At 38.9% G+C, this 17,368-nt stretch overlaps 1 protein-coding gene across 3 annotated transcripts in view; it reads right to left on the minus strand.

Annotated features, from left to right (window-relative positions):
• Positions 1 to 3,708: 3,708 nt before the first annotated feature.
• Positions 3,709 to 17,368, minus strand: part of LOC101425975 (zinc finger protein 596-like) — a 32,416-nt gene continuing 18,756 nt past the window's right edge. Inside the window, exons 1-6 of one of the 3 annotated variants that reach the window (XM_058296733.1) lie at positions 16,369 to 16,497; positions 12,910 to 13,000; positions 8,175 to 8,301; positions 7,334 to 7,429; positions 6,639 to 6,721; positions 3,709 to 6,190 (exon numbers count right to left, since the gene is read on the minus strand). In XM_058296733.1, coding sequence (XP_058152716.1) covers positions 5,069 to 6,190; positions 6,639 to 6,721; positions 7,334 to 7,429; positions 8,175 to 8,301; positions 12,910 to 12,921 — 1,440 coding nt within the window. In that variant the 5' untranslated portion in view covers positions 12,922 to 13,000; positions 16,369 to 16,497 and the 3' untranslated portion in view covers positions 3,709 to 5,068. Of the gene's footprint in view, positions 6,191 to 6,638; positions 6,722 to 7,333; positions 7,430 to 8,174; positions 8,378 to 12,909; positions 13,001 to 16,368; positions 16,498 to 17,368 lie in introns of those variants that run through there. The other 2 variants (XM_004461114.4, XM_004461115.5) reach the window with 2 other exon arrangements.

Genomic DNA, 17,368 nt, shown 5'->3' on the forward strand with positions numbered 1-17,368 from the left:
TGGGGCAATAGGACACTGAAATGGCTAACTCAAGTAAAAACTACACAAAGCTATCTGGAAGAACTTATTGGGTGGAAGCCCTGTGTAATTAGATATTTGGACATTGAATCCTGCATTCCAGTGGAAGGGGAACTTAACACCACAACACATGACGGGAAATAGTGAACACTGAGAGGGTGCAAGTCCAGGCAGTTGCTAATTAGGCTACAGCCTTGTAAAGGAATCCCAACCTCATCATACCCAACTGAGAACACAATCCTTGGGGCTTATTTGTGATCTGTTTCACGATGGTGTTACTGCAAGTTCCCCCAAGTCCATCCTCGAGTTGAGGAAGTTGCCTCTCTCCTGTAGGACTCCATGGTACGTGGCCACAGCACTTGGTTCCTCTGGTGACACATGTAACTTCCGACCTCAGCACATGTGGAAGATATCATTGACTATCAAAGTGGATATGATTTCCCTCCCCAGATTGGATAATCAGGCCTGGAAGGCCTGTGGTAAGTAATAGAGGTAATGAGACCCTGCATATATTGTGGCTTGAAGTCTCTGACAGGCTGAATGGCCATATCTTGGCAATCCTTATCTCAAGTTATTGGGCAAGGACACCTTGATCCCCAGAAGGTAAGGGAAGAGGTGTTAAGTAATACTATCTTTTTCACTCCCTAGGTTATCTCACGGTGATGCAGAACGCCATGATCCAATGGCCCTAATGACACAGGCTTTTCCTGGAATCAACAACCTAAGGAAATTTCTTGGCTCTGTTAGTATTTGGGCATCACTCCACATCATTCCAGCCAATCAACATGGTAGACCACACTGACTTACTTGGATGTATGTGTCTCAAGGAAATCACTCTACAGACAAGGAGAATACTCTACTGGCCATGGGAGATTCTTTTATTTTCGAGAAATACATCTCGCTTTTTTAAAAAGTCTGCCCCCCCCCCCGGGGCTTTTTGCTTGCTGTCTGCTCTGTGTCCATTCGCTGTGTGTTCTTCTGTCTGCATATATTTATTTCCCTTCCCCCCCTTGCTGCTTGCTTGCTGTCTTCTCTCTGTGTCCACTCACTGTGGTTTTTTTTTTGTTGTTTGTCTCCCTTTTGTTTGTTGTGTCACCTTGCTGAGTTCGCTCTCTGGCACTTGCGGGCCAGGCGGCTCTCTGCGGCACTTGCAGGCTGGCAGCTCTCCACAGTGTGTGGGTGAGCCTGCCTTCACAAGGAGGCCCCAGGATGTGAACCCAGGGACTCCCATGTGATAGATGGTAGCCCAACTGATTGAGCCAAAGCTGCTTTCCAAATCTTGGTTTTATTTTGATCCAACACACAGGCTCTTTCTACTAACATCATGCCATGGAATATCAAATAAGTTTTTGAAAGAGTTTAAATAAATGCATTTTTCTAAAAACTGCAGGATAGTTAATATATTAGTGTATATTGCAAATACCCAAAACAGAGAATCTTGTATGTGAGTTAACTCCAAAAAATTTTTCCAAAATCATTTTTTTTACGTGAGCCATATCTCAGGATGCATTTCAGTAGGATATATTTCAGATGGTTCTGTGATATTATATTAGATATAAATATCTAATATAAAACAAGCATATTCAAACTATGGCTTTAAAATAATTATATTTGTCATAAATTAATATAATGGAAAGTAGAACATTAAAGACAAAAAAAAATAAGCAACAAAATTAGGTACTTTGGCGGAAATTAACACAAAAGCTGCTTAATAAATACGGAAATTAGAGAAAATCAAATCATTCGGGTTGGGCAGAAGCAGACACCCTTAATTTTTTGTAGTTTTTTTTTTTACTTCTAAAGAAGCTTTAGACTCCATAAATGTTACATCAAAAATATAAGGGGTTCTGTATATATACCCACCCCCTTCTGCTACCACACATTCCTCCATTAACAATATTTTTCATTAGCATGGTACATTTGTTACAATAGATGAGCATGTATTGAAGCACTGCTACTATGGTTTATAGTATACATTATAGTGTGCACTTTACATCACTCAATTTTTAATAGTTTTGAAAAAATGTATAAGGATTGTATACATTCTTGCAATGTCATGCAGGACAATTCCAATGTCCCCCCAAAAATGCATGTTACACCTATTCTCTCTTCTCTTTAACCTCAGAACTTATGATGGCCACTGCCTTTATATCAATGATACAAGTTCTTACAATGTTGAAAGATAATAAGTCTACTTTAGTCCATAGTTGTATTCCCCCATTGTTTGTTCATTCTTTAATCTTGAGGATTTGGGGGTGGTGATGCTCAGTTTCTGATTGACAAGGGTTTAGATTCCATGGGGCAGATATGGAACTGGCTTATTTGGCTGTCTGACATTTGGGATGGGCATTGTCTGTCATTGTCCTTTTGTTAGTTATCCTGGGTGGGTCCAATGAACTGGAGAGAAGGTGTTACAACTATGCCAGCATATTTTATATCTTAGTATCTCCTGGCACCTCTATATTGGGTTAGAGGGAAAGCAGAGCCATGGATTTTTTTTTTTTTTTTTTTTAAGATTTATTTATTTATTTATTTATTTAATTCCCCCCCCTCCCCCGGTTGTCTGTTCTTGGTGTCTATTTGCTGTGTCTTGTTTCTTTGTCCGCTTCTGTTGTCGTCAGCGGCATGGGAAGTGTAGGCGGCGCCATTCCTGGGCAGGCTGCTCTTTCTTTTCACGCTGGGCGGCTTTCCTCACGGGCGCACTCCTTGCGCGTGGGGCTCCCCCACGCGGGGGACACCCTTGCGTGGCACAGCACTCCTTGCGCGCATCAGCACTGCGCATGGCCAGCTCCACACGGGTCAAGGAGGCCCGGGGTTTGAACCGCGGACCTCCCATATGGTAGACGGACGCCCTAACCGCTGGGCCAAAGTCCGTTTCCCAAGAGCCATGGATTTTATAGACCACATATTTCCCAGACACAGTCCAACCAATGCTCTTGCAAAAGTCTACTTCTAGTATACTACTGGAACTTGGTCTAAATGGAAAGAATTACCAAGAGCTCTCAGGTCCTCCTGAGGCTAGAAAACCTCATCATAGCCTGGGTCCAGAGTAATCAGAATACTTCCCCCTGGAAGTGCCTACTGACAGGGTAAATTCATGATGGTGCTTCTGAAGGTCCCCTTGAAAAGATACATTTGCATGAGGGGGTGACAGAGGTTCCCATAAACAGTGATGTGGATGCAACACCAGACAAAGGCCCATGCTCCCTGACCTGGCTTCCTGAGGACACCAGATGTTCAGGGTTCGTTCACTTACACATCAGCCAACAGTAAGCTGTCTGCCATTATATCTGCATGTAACAGAATGATGAGAAGACATCCTTTAGTTTTCTAATTAGGGTAAACATCTGGTATTTCAATACTACCTAAATTATGAGGAGTAGGGGTGAGAAAAATACCTCCAACCATGCACATTATAGTAGGAAATCATTCAGCAGCCTTTCAAAATTATGGATGAAATTAGCTGTAAGGCTTCCATATATGCATGCACTGGATCTTCATTTTTCAATAAATAATGTCAAGGACAGAATATCCAAATGTGGATCATCATAATGGCACTGCCTATGGTCCTTGTAGAGTTAGGAATTACTTCCTTGATTATGGACAAGATGATATTTCCCATGAGTTCAGCCTGGGCTAATACTTACTACTGGGCCATCAGCAAGGGGCAATGAGAACTATATGAACCTCTGCTTTTTAAAAAAATTTTATTTAATTGCTTTTCTTTTTCAAAGATACACAGATTGCAAAGAATGTTACAATAAAAAATATAAGAGGTTCCCATACCTCACATCCCACCCCATCCCACTCCTTCCATATCAACAACCTCTTTCTTTCATCATTGTGGCACATTTGTTGCATTTGGTAAATACATTTTGGAGCACTGCTGTACTGCATGGATTATAGTTTACATTGTAGTTTACACTCTCCCCGAGTCCATTCAGTGGGTTATGGCAGGATATATAATGTCCAGCATCTGTCCCTGCAATATCATTTAGGACAACTTCAAGTCCCGAAAATGTCCCCACATCACATCTCTTCTCTCTCCATTTTCTCAGCAACTACCGTGGCCACTGTCTCCATTTCAGTGATACAATTTCTTCCATTGTTAGTCATAATAGTTCTATAACACCAGTAAGTCCACTCTAATCCATATTTTATTCCTCCATCCTGTGTACCCTGGGATGGTGATGTCCACTCCACCTCTAAATCAAGAGTGCGCTTAGATTCCACATAGTTGATGGATGTGATTCTCCTGCTGGCAGTTGTAGGCACTCTTAGTTCCCCGGTGTGGTGGTTGACCATCTTCACCTCCCGGTCAGCTGACCTGGGTAAGTCCAATGAAGAGGAGAGTAGGAGCTGTAAGTCTGCTGAGGCTGAATCTCTGCTTTGTTCAGTGAACTACTGTGTGCAGGAACCTCTCCCCACTCATAAAAATTCTAGTCAATCAGATAAGAGTATTGCTCCTCTAAAATCAGAAACAAAGGACATTTTTCTTTGTTTTCTTCAAACATGTAATCAGTGACCCCCCCCAAATGCCCATCACTTACCCATTAGAGGCAACCACATCTATGTTGATATACCCTAGACTTCCAAAACAGACTTCACACATTCTCCTATCCCAAAATCTAGAACATTTTCATAACTGATATCCATAATTCAGTCCTCAGACACCCAATTTGTTCAATCCCCTCAAAAACTACCTCTCATAGAAATACAACCTTGCTACAGAGATGATATTCATATGCTTTTCTCCAGTATGAATTTCCTTTGATTAACTGAAGTAGTACAATGACTACAGGAACTTGCACTTGATTACAAACATAGTGTTTATTCCATGTGTGAGCTCTCTGGTGTCTCTAAAGGTTAAATATATAGCTGAAGTCTATACTATTCCCAAAACCTTTATACTATGAATTCTCTCATCTCATCTAAGGTCAGAATATTGACTGATAGCTTTCTCACAGTATTGACATTCATAGTTTGAATGTCTGAGTAATCTGTTACCTAAAGTTAGAAAAATTAAGGTTTTCCAATATAAGTGATATTCTTATGTTTCCTTTCCATTGTGCATTCTCTCATGTTGCCGAAGGGTGGAACTGCGCGTGAATGCTTTCCCACATAGATGACATTCATGGGGTTTCTCTCCTGTGTGACTTCTCTCATGTTCTCTAAGACGAGAATATCGACTGTAGGCCTTTCCACACTGATGACATTCATGGGGTTTCTCCCCGGTGTGAGTTCTCTCATGTTGTCTAAGATGAGAATTTCGACGGAAAGCTTTCCCACATAGATGACACACATGACGTTTCTCTCCAGTGTGAGTTTTCTTATGATTTTTAAGATTAGAACTCTGACTGAACGCTTTACCACATAGATGGCATTCATGGGGTTTCTCCCCGGTGTGAGTTCTCTCATGGTGCTTAAGGGAAGAGCAATAAAAGAAGGTTTTCCCACAACGATGGCATTTAAAGTCTTTCTCTCCAGTATGAATTCTCTCATGTCTTTTAAGAGTAGAAATTTGACTGAAAGCTTTCCCACACTGACGGCATTCATAGGGTTTCTCCCCAGTGTGAGTTCTCTCATGTTGTCTCACATAAGAATACTGACTGAAAGCTTTCCCACACTGATTACATTCATGTGTTTTCTCTCCAGTGTGAGTTCTCTTATGCTTTTGAAGATTAGAACTTTGACTAAAAGTTTTCCCACATAGATGACATTTATAGGGTTTCTCTCCAGTGTGAGTTCGCTGATGTCCTCTAAGCTGAGAATACTGAATGAAGGCCTTACCACACTGATGGCATTCATGGGGTTTCTCTCCAGTGTGAGTTCTCTCATGTTGTCTAAGATGAGAACTTCTACTGAAGGATTTCCCACACAGATAACATTCACGGGATTTCTCTCCAATGCGAATTCCATTGTACTGTCTGATGCCAGAGTGTTTCACTAAGGCTTTAGCATTTTGGTAGCATTCATATGATTTACTTCTAGTGTGAAAATGCTCATGTTGATTAAGAGATGGTTGGTCATTTAGAACTTTTCCAAGTGATTTGCTGACATACGTTTTTTTGGTCAAGTTAATTGATATATGTTGAGCCACGGTGCATCTGTGAGTAGAATCATCTTGCAGATAATTACAATTAAAGGAATTCTTGTGAGTGTAGGCTTTCTGCTGCAGGGAAGTAAATGAGAGAACCTAAAATATGTGTCATATTCACAAATTTTGTCGTTTCATAACATATGAATTCTAGACTAATCCACCACTGATAATATTGCTTTAATACCTTTCATAAGTTAGTTTCATGTACACATTATTCTCCTCCATGTAGATTTTGTCTATTATGACAATTTAATTACACAGCAATCTGATCGATTTTGAACTTCATGATGTTTCAAAGATTATATATGTGAACCACATTTAAGCAATCATCTTTTTAAATGAACTCAGGTGAGAGTTTGGAGTTCAGATTAATTTTTCTCTAAATTCAAATTATCACATATATTTACTGGATTAGCATTTAACCCCAACATGTATTACAGTTATGGGAATGTACAAATTCCTAGTTTATTCCATCCCCAGGTATTTATTTGAAAACTAGCATTCTCACAATGAAGCTTACCAATGACATGATTGTTGAAGTGCCTTTCCTAAGGACAGCTTGAGTGAATATCATTTCTTGTTTTTTAATGGCACTTTTTCTGCCTGTAATAATTGCAAAGAATCACAATAAAATCTTACAGTAGCATTATGGGAATGAAAATGATGGGAAGTTCCAAATATTCCTGTCACTATGTTGCAAACATTCGCATTTAGCTGGGAAGGATTATCAAATGAATGAATATTCTAGGCAGAAGAAAACATTATAGGACATTACAGTTAGGAAAGATTTTCAGGATTGAAATATGAGAACTACGTAAAGAATCTGGGAAGTCAAAAAGTTAAATAGAGGGAAAATTTTCAAAGAGTAGGATCACAACATGAAAAAGATTTTCAGGATTGAAATTTAAGAAAAATTTAAAAAGCTGGCACCTCAGAAAGGTAAAAAGTGTGGAAAAGCTCACAAGAGTAGGATCATAAGAAAGATCATGATCTAATTCCATAGCAAATGAATATCCCTTTCTTAAAGGCAAAGACACTTGAATCGAGCTTGGGAAGCATATGGAATAATGACCACATATAAAGAAAATTTACCCAATATTCTCACCTATATTTCAGAAATCATAACTCACTAAACCCGAAGTTCATGTTTTCAAGCATCTTTTCATTATCTGAAAATGCCTATCTACTATAGCTGCACAAGGATTTAGCACTTACCTGGACTCTGGTTTTGTGGAAATCCTATTTCTTCTCTCCACACTTCTTCTCCTTGTTTCAACTGAGAAAGCACATCTGATTTGCAGAGCTGATATCCTGTTTGTAGGAAAAAGGTTCCTGGATTTTGATATGTGTTAATGACAGTGTACTACCATCAAGTTCATGTCAGGCTAGCAAAGAGTAAGTTAAGCAGTGAAAAGCCATGTCAGACTAGCAAAGAGTAAGTTAAGCATTGAAGGTCAGCAAGGCAACAGTACCTTCAACACAGAATACTAGCAATATCTCAACAGAAAGGATGTAACATTTGACCACGTGCCATTTCAGTGGACCCACTAGTATTTGCTGCCCATGCCAAGTTCACGGAGAGTCTGCAGAATCCTCTATATTCTAAATTGGGAAAAATTCTATGTTTCTACCATGTTTGATTATTATGTTCTAATAGAACCCAATAAACATGACTTTGAAGAATGATATCAATTCTTTGTGGAAAGAGTATACACGATGTTTTTAGTATTGTGTTCTGATGCCTTAGCATAGCCCTTGGAGTATAACACTTAATCCAAAATAGTCACACATTGATCCACCCAAAAATTATTTATTGAGTTGTCAAGACTGCCCTGAATGTTAGAAATTGAGATTCAAGAAAGTGTTGAAGAAGTTTAAATTCTATTGGAGTGAAATACATGTAAGTAAAAAGTAAGGAAACGAATTAGAGAACTTGATTTAGATGCTTGAATTAAAAAATGAAAGATGATTTATTATATATACGTAAATAGTCGATAGATATGAGAGATGGTAGATAGATAGTATAGAAAGAAAAGATAAATTTTGAGAGACTCACCAACTGAGACAAGATGATTGATAATCTCCAGCATAACGTCTCTGAAAAGCTTTCTTTGGGATGAGTGTAGCAGGGCCCACTCTTCCTGAGTGAAGTCTATGGCCACATCTTTGAAGGTCACTAACCTCTAAAAGATTGGAGTAATTTTGGTTCACACAGGAAACCTTACCAATGTCCTGTGTGTGAGGCTCAAAATTACAGTACTGAGGAAACAGAAACGGTGTACATTAAGCTCAAAATGTATTTAGAGTTCCAGCCAGATCACTCTCAATGCTGAACTGCCATCTACCTTAAAGATACATTCACAGACACATACAAACTCTGAATACACAAAAGGGAATTGTACAGGACTCTCACATGACATGTAGTGTGAAATACACTTGGAAATTTCCCAATAAATTTTTAATTATGACTTCCTGATGCCAATTACAAAACTTGTATTTGAGCATCGTAACTAAAACACTCATTTCAACCAAGTCCAAATAAATCTACAGACTCATCCTAAGGCAAGCTACATTCGTGATATGTCACTTTTACACAATGTATATGGTTAGGTTATTCCCTGTATAGATGCCGCATATTCCTCTCATGTATAAAATCATTTAACAACATGTGATGTATTTTCACAGATCCAATCACCTAAAGTGTGAATTGTTTTCTAGCTATAGTCAATTCAGAGATCTATTATTCATTAAAATGACAGGGGCTTTGAGGACATATACCGAATTCTATAGAACTGAAAGGTTTCATACAGAACACAGGATCAGTAGGTGCTGCCTCCATCAACTCTACATAACCAGGTGTCCATTATCATGTAGAAGAATACATGATCCCAGATCTTAAGCCTGGAACCACTGAGACTGTTGTGATGAAGGATGGCCCTATAGATGGGTAATACTGCCCAAAAAATTGGGGGGAGGGAGGGGCAACATACGAACATAGGAGAGTGTCAGGTGTTGGTTGAGAGTAAAATGCTGAGAAAACCATATCAAAATATAATTAGGAGGGTTACCTGTTTAGGATGCTCAGAGGGGATGGTCTGATGCGGGATGGACTCCTGGGGAATGTCTGAATGCTCATTTTGCCAGGGTGGGTTGTACCATTGGGTAGAGACCAAGTAGTGAGAGTAGGGGTGGACCCACATCCTGGGAAGGCCTAATGCCATCAAATAGAGGGAACTATATCTCTCAAGAGAAAGGGTGGCTCCCAAGGCATTAGGGCATTGAGCAAGTCAAGCCCTCAACACTGTTGCAAGTATCTCTGAACATGGCTCCTCGGGAAATGGAGATTGGCTGTCGCTGTGGGCCCCAAGGGGAGGGGAAAATGGATGTTGAATGGATGGAAACAAGGTAAATGTGGAGGCAAGAGAGGAGTTTCACGAGAGTACACAAGGATGGATATAAAACATGTAATATTACACCAAAAACATATAGGGAACGACAGACTAATAATGTAAACCATAATGTAAAACATAGGATAACTAAAAATTTAGAAAATTGTATATCCTAAAGTATGGACCACAATGTAAGCACAGATGTCACCTTGTTTGAAAGCTATTGTCTCGGAGTCTGTACATCAGTTTCAGTAAATATGATATTAATAAGTTATAAGATTATTGCTGTGGAAGGGAAAAGGTTTTATGGTGGATGTGTGGGAGTACTGTATATTGTATATATGAATTATTGTGATCTAGGGCTCTTATGAAGAGAAGCTCAATAATTAGGAAAATAGAAAAGAAAAAGGATGTAGAATTTTTCCAAATCAATATGTATTCTATATCTAACCTTTAAACTCATCACTATATTCCATTTTACTAGTAAGGGAACCTGACAGTATATTGGGCTTCACTTTTCAGGAAGTTTTGGATCACAGAGTGGTTCAACAACGGCAGCGGAGGAATACTGGTATGGGATGTTATTGACAGGCGATATATGGTTGACAGGGAGTTATACAGGGCATATGTCCAGGGTGCATGGTAATGTTTGGATATTCTCATAGTAGAAACAATTAAAAACAGCAGCTGGGGGGGTACTGGCTTACTGGCCAGGGGGGGCTCTGTCGTGGTCCCTAGGGGAGCAGCGGCAGTCCCCCAGGTGCAGTGGTAAGGACCAGGAAGGAATGAGGGTCCAAAAGTGAGCCCCTGATACTAATGACTATGCTTGTGAGCCTATATGCCTGAAATAAGAACGAGGCCTAGAGGAGCACTGTGCTTTGGAGTTTCCTCCTGTGTTACTCAAATGTGGCCAGTCTCGAAGCCAAACTCAGCATGTAAATGCAATGCCTTTCCCCCAGTGTGGGACATGACACCTGGGGATGAGCCTCCCTGGCACCAAGGAATCACTACCAAGTACCAGCTGATGATGCAACTAGAAAATGACCTTGAATTAAAGGTTCAATGCGGACCAGCAGAATATCCCTGTCTACATATAATAATAGGAGTTAAAAATGCTGTTTGACCTAAATTAAGGGGGAAATGGAAAGGACAAATGAGTTTATATGGCTGAGTCTCTAAAAAAGAGTCTGGAGGTTGTCAGAAGGATTGCCCTTATGCACACCTGAGCAGAGTCTCAGAGACAGATAAAGTAGATACAACCCCAGGCATTGGTCCTTTTGAGGGCTAAAGAGACCCAGAGGTTCTATGGTCATGGCAGATGGGGTTCACTGCCATGCCAGTTGACCCTTCTTTGGAGCTGGTGTTTCTGCATGATGGAGCTGGACCCAGATGGGATCTCTTTTCACAAGACTTTCATGCTACTTTACTGGAATTATAGTTGGTGCTGGGGCTTAAGATATATCTAGAGGATTTGAATCTCTGGACTGACAATATGATAGCCAGGCCCTGACCTCAACAGACTTCAGCTCCTACACTCTGATTTATTGGACTTACTCCACTCAGCTAACATGGAGTTGAAGAATGTCAACCACCACACCATGGAGCCTAGAGTGCCTACAACTGAAAGCAGGAGGATTGCATCCAATATCCATGTGGAATCTAAACCCTCTCTTGACATAGATGTGGAATGGACATAACCAAGCCAAGGTCCACAGGAAGGAGGAATACAGTAAGGATCAGAGTGGACTTAATGATATTCTATTCATGAACTATTGTGGTTAATAATCGAGAAAATGTGGCACTGATGTGGAAAAAGTGGTCATGGTGGCTGCTGGGTGCGGGGAAGGGGAGGAAGAGAAGAGATGTGGAGGCATTCTCGGGACTTGGAGTTGTCCTGGGTGGTGCCTCAGGGACAATTGCCGGATGTTATATGTTCTCCCATGGCCCACTGGATGGAACGTGGGAAAGTGTGGGCTATGGTGTGGAACACAGGACATGGGGTGCAGCGATGCCCGGAGATGTACTCACCAGACGCAATGGATGTGACATGATGATGGGGGAGAGTGTTATTTGGGGGGAGAAGTGGTGGGGTGGGGGCGGTGGGGGTGAATGGGGACCTCATATTTTTTTAATGTAATATCTTTTAAAAAAATGAATAAATTGAGTAGAATTTGGAAAAAAAAAAAAAGAAAGAGAATGAGTGGAGCAGGGGACAAGTGATGTCTGTAGGCTGGTTTGTTGGCATGTGAGATACCACTTTGGAAACACTTTGAAGGAAATATTGAGTCCTTATTATTCTGTGAATAGGGTTGTAAAACCAGTAGTCTTTTAAGTTACACTACTTTATAGGATTGTTTTAAGAATTTAGTAAATGTTAGGAAAGTATTTCGTGAACCATAAAACTATATACACAAATAAAAAATGGTGTTATGATGATTTTGAATTCCTAAGTGGCAAAACTCATTTATACAGTGACTATCACATTGGCCTATAAAAAAAAAAAAAAGATGGCCCTAGACTATTTCTGCAGTAAGATAATCCCATTTCCAATACTCTGGGGGCTAGAAACAACAGTTTTAATTTTCTCTTGTATCTTCATCTCCTCTGTCAAAGAGTAAAAGAAGCCCCTTAATTATTCCTGGTCTCTCCAAATCTTCAGAAAGTTTCACGGGTGCATCCATTTTTTTCTAGCTATTATACACCTCCTGACTGCACAGCTATAATTAAGGAAAACGATTCCCTACACATCGTATGGTTTATAAAATTTGAGTAAAATTGATTTACAAACATTGAAGATGGGCAATTGTGTCCAACTGAATTAAAAATTTTAATATTTCAAAATGTGAAAATATTCCAACAAAACATTAATTAAAAATGGGGCAAATAAATACATGATTTCTCATTTCCTTTTATTTAGTACAGTTCTTTGTGCTTCTGGCAACAATGGGGAACCCTACACCCCAGCACCTATAACAGTGCACTTATTGAATGCACTTGCTAAAACTTCAGTCTCCCTACTAACTTTAAATTTTATTCTTACTCACCTCTCTGAAGTCTGTTCACTGCATGCTTAAGCCAATTTCAGGCACTAACATGATTCATGAATGCATTATTTCTCCAATGATGCCATGGGTTCAGTGAGAAAAATAAATATCTCTCATGATTTTAGAGAATAGACAGCCTTAATGGAAGCCAGGACAAACTACTATAATGTTTGAGAGAAGATTATTTATTGATGGTCCCTGATTTACCACATTTATTGTAGAGTTTTATAGGAATTTAAGTGAAACTGAGATCCTTGAATACATCGTGAATACAATTGGAATATCCATGCCAATAGGAGAAACATGACCATCTTATGGCAAAAGAGGTACAATTTTAGTTAAAGAATTCCTTACTCACCTGTGGTTGCATTGTCAATTGCTCAGCTGACAACTGTCTTACATTCAGTTTTCACTCACAACCAGAGAAGTATGATGTGAGCAAAGCAAAGCTAAGAATGGAGAAAAGAAGCCTTAAGATTCAAATCTTGACCACAGTTTCTAGACTCAAACCCTTGGGTCAGGAATCCCAAACCCTTCACTTATCAGTAAACCTAAGCTCAATCAATAGGAACCTCAAGTGTGCTCCAAGAGAAACAGTGGTAGGACTTTCCTCTCCCAGGATCAAGGTGTCAGAGGTCTTGGTTTCTCTGGCTGATAAGATATCAATACCTTCATTGTACAGATAAGAACTTGAAAATCACTGAATTGTATTTATTACTTAATTAGCCCATGATGTTGACAGACTTTAGATTCCACCCCTTATTCTAAAACATAGGATTCCCTGACCATATCACATCTGGAATTAGGTCTCAACTACCAGATAAAACAGTTGGGAATGACTCATATATAATTATTCTTGGTTTATGTACTAGCATTGGTTCTTGAACCAAGAAACTTAAGAATATATTTTATAGGATTCATCAATTCAAGGCCTTGAACAATTGGGAGGGATCAATGTCTCCCACCATGCAAACCTAGTCATAAAAATCCCCTACATCAGAACGGATGCAGGACATTATATATCCTGCCATAACCCACTGAATGAAATGGATATGTTAACTATAATTTATGCTGTGTAGCAATGCTCCAAAAAGTATTCATCAAATGCAATGAATGTATCACACTAATGAAGGAAGTCATTCTGTGGGAGAAGGAGGGTACTGGGGGAAGTAGGGTATATGGGAACCTCTTTTTTTTTAATGTAACATTTCGTGTGATCTTTGTATCTTTAGAAATAAAGATTTTAAAAAATGCCCTGCATCAAAAATAGAAGATGTATATCAGTCATAAGGTCATTGTCATCCTCCTTATAGGACTAAGAGGTGCATTACTCAGAAGATACAGAATAAAGGGATTTGGGAGAAAATCTATTTTAAACATCTGATATTTTAGTGAAATCTTATCCTATATTAATCATCAGCTCCACCATCCCTATATTACATTATGTATGTAAGGTAAAGGATGTATATACTCTAAGCTCTCCTCTAAAATATCACTAATAATTACATGCATTTCATGAACAAATAATGAGAAGATGTCACAAACAGAGCTAGGATTAACTGAGCCATTTACATCTCAAGGCCAGGAAAAATGATTGTAGTAAATGTGATTGGAGTGTGAAATATTTTAAAAATATAATCCTCACAATCCTACTGAAAAATGGACAACCTACCCATTTAGCAAATGTCATGAAGAGAGTTTCAAGAATATTTCGTAATATAAAATTACACGGCTAGAGAAAGACACAGCTAGAGTTTGATTTTTTCCTTGATGTTTCCTGATCTTAAATTCCTTAGTTACATGCCACACCCAGGTTTTACCTGGAAAGTCACCTCTCATTTCAATAATCAGAGTCCTCAACTTGTCAAAACTTCCTTTTCTAATAGTTTGTACACAGAATTACACTGCATGCACAGGGTTCTCCTGTCCCAGGAAACCTACAATGAAGTTAACCCACTTTCCAAACATCAGCTTCCACCTCACCTAATGTTTATTGTCCACTGTAATCAGCACATACTCATTTCTGCATATGCTTCCTAAGAACACATCTGATGTTGCTGTATTTATCCCACCTGTCAATAAATACCTAGTTACCACCTCTACCATCATAGGAGGGGACTCTAATTACTTTTCTTTCATTACTTCCTTGGACACAGCACATTACTAAACTACTGTTTAGGTCTATACACAGAGTCATGACTCCTAGCAACTTCAAATATATCTGATAAACTGATTAGGTCCTCATAATTGATCATTTCTCCATGTACTATAATCACTCATAGTCCCATAGTTTTGAGCCTCACATATTCTCATGTTACATCACTTTTATTAATATATGATTAATAATAATCAGATGAATAATTATATAATGATATAATCTCCTCAGCTAGGCATCATAATCTCTTCAATGATTCCACCATTCATACCCATTACTAATTGCTTCTCTCATTCAATGGTGATGTTAAACCTGATTAAGATAAATGTCTCTAATTGAATTTGTCTTTCCTCTTTCTTCAGAAATTATCTGATTAAAATTGAATTCCTTAACACATACCACTCCCTCTTCTCACCTTCGGTTACCTCACCATTTAAACTCATTTTTTCTTTTCTATAGTGAAAACAAATGCCCACAGTACTAGTATTCTCACGCCTGTTCATCCTTCTGCAAACTGTATGAGCACATGTACCCTTTCCTAACACTGCCTCAAATGAGGACTTACTAGGATTCCTGATTGACTCTTAAATAAATCATGCTACCATCTCCAATGAGCACCCCGTGAATAAATCCACTGTTTGTGTCTCAGTCTATAACTGGGAAACAGAAAAGAATTGGAACTATTTTTCTCTAAACTTCTCTGTCTTCTCAGTCCCCTTAGTGTATATAAACTATTCTAGTCACTCCTTCCTCTTGTGCTCTGCAGTGTACCTCAAACAATAATATTAAAACATCTCAAGACTCAATCATAGGCCCTTTCTATCCATATCTGTACAGTGCCATGACTATATCAGTTTTTCAATCGTTTCGACTGATTCCACTGTTGGTCCTAAAATTACAGTACAGAGCACTATTTTCATAAATGTAGGCACAAAAATATCAAATATAACTTGACATTACCCCCTCCCACCCAGATATGTATTAAATTCTTCTCTTCTAGAGGTTAATCTTGGATTAATCTGTATGTGTCAGTCAAGACATATAATTAAGGCCATGCCACTGAAACAAAGTATTTTCCTTCAAGTTAGGGAAATTTTAGTTAGTAACCCATCAGACAGTCAAGGATTGAATTTGAAATCACCACCAGAAGCACACAAATTCCCTTAAGCCTAGATATCATTTCAGCACTGACCACTATAATACTCCTTCATTTCTGCCACAAGCCCTTCAAACACTTTCCAAATCAAAGGCATGTTCCTTCAGTCTCTCTTTTGCCATTTCCTCAGAGATCCCTTCAATGACTCCCAACCCAAGATAGTCTTTGACCTTCCTGGAGCCTGTATTACAATTCTATTATTCCTTCCGGTCACACATATACTTTTCATTATATATGTATTTGCTTGTCTGCTCATTTGTCTGTCTCTCCCACTTGTCTAACTGCATAAAAATCTTCCCTGAATAGTAATATTAGATGAATTTCCTTTCAAAATTGCTAAAGAATTATAAATCCATAGTATTTGCATTTGCACAATCACTTAGGCTGACCTCTAATGGCATGGCCTAAATGCCTGCACACTAATAAAAGAGATATTAAAAACAACAAAATATTGACACAAAAAATGAAGACTCTTCTGCGTAGTTAAATTTTTCTTCCTTACTCACCAAAGTGTGGACAGAGAAGGCATTCATCCAAGTCTTAATGAGGCTGCTTTTACCACACTCTGGAGTTCAGAGTCCTTTTCTCAGTAGAAAAAAAACAGCATTTCAATGGTGGATTCCCTTTTTATACAGCTAATACTCTCATCAGACCTATAATCCAAAAGACACACCTTATTTAACTCAGATGACAATCAAGATAAATCTAATCAAAGCATGCCTTCTTTACAACAATCCTTATCCACAAATTAGATAAATCATGGAGACGTTATTAAGCAAAACAGATTGTATCATTCATTTCATTCTAAAAGTTTCAAAATCAACCTTCTATTCTTTTCCAAGAGTCCTCACAACTTTAGGAATTTTAGGAATTTTGGCTGTGCTAAGCAATTACTCTATACCATCTATAGCAAGAAAATTCCAATGAATCTCTATTTCTAAGACTTGTAATCTAACAAAATTTCCTCTGTTGTAAACAATGTGACTCTTTTACTAGAGTCACACTTCTAAAATTGAAAGCTGTAATCTTTATTTTGTAGCATGCATTTTTGCAATTACTCCACTTTCACAGTTTTCTTGTATTTCCCTATGTATTTTCAGCCTAATTACCCAAAAATATTCTCGAGGCAAGTGATAATCTCTTATTTTTCATAAAAGTGTATATGTTGGAGGTCAACTCTGACCAATCCAAGGGCATATGGTCCTGCTAGCAACTAAAACAGAGTCTGGCTCTGTTACTGGATGTTGTCTAGGTTCTTGGCTATGCTGCAGAAATGAATTTCAAGACAATGCCGGGTGAGTTAGGCCAGTAATTTATTTAGGTAGTGAAGGAAGAGAATTGGGAGAAAGTAACAGATCAGGTGTCCCAGGTGGAGCTAAAGGGGCTGAAAAGTGACCAAGAGGGCTGATTTACAAGCTATAACTTCCCATGATACCTTAAGCAGGGGAGAGGCAGCTGGGGTCTGGTTCCAGAGGCAAGCAAGCATGAGAGCAAGAGATCTGGTTC

The sequence above is a fragment of the Dasypus novemcinctus genome, chromosome 5 (genome assembly GCF_030445035.2).
Source record: "Dasypus novemcinctus isolate mDasNov1 chromosome 5, mDasNov1.1.hap2, whole genome shotgun sequence".
NCBI classification, from domain to species: domain Eukaryota; kingdom Metazoa; phylum Chordata; class Mammalia; order Cingulata; family Dasypodidae; genus Dasypus; species Dasypus novemcinctus.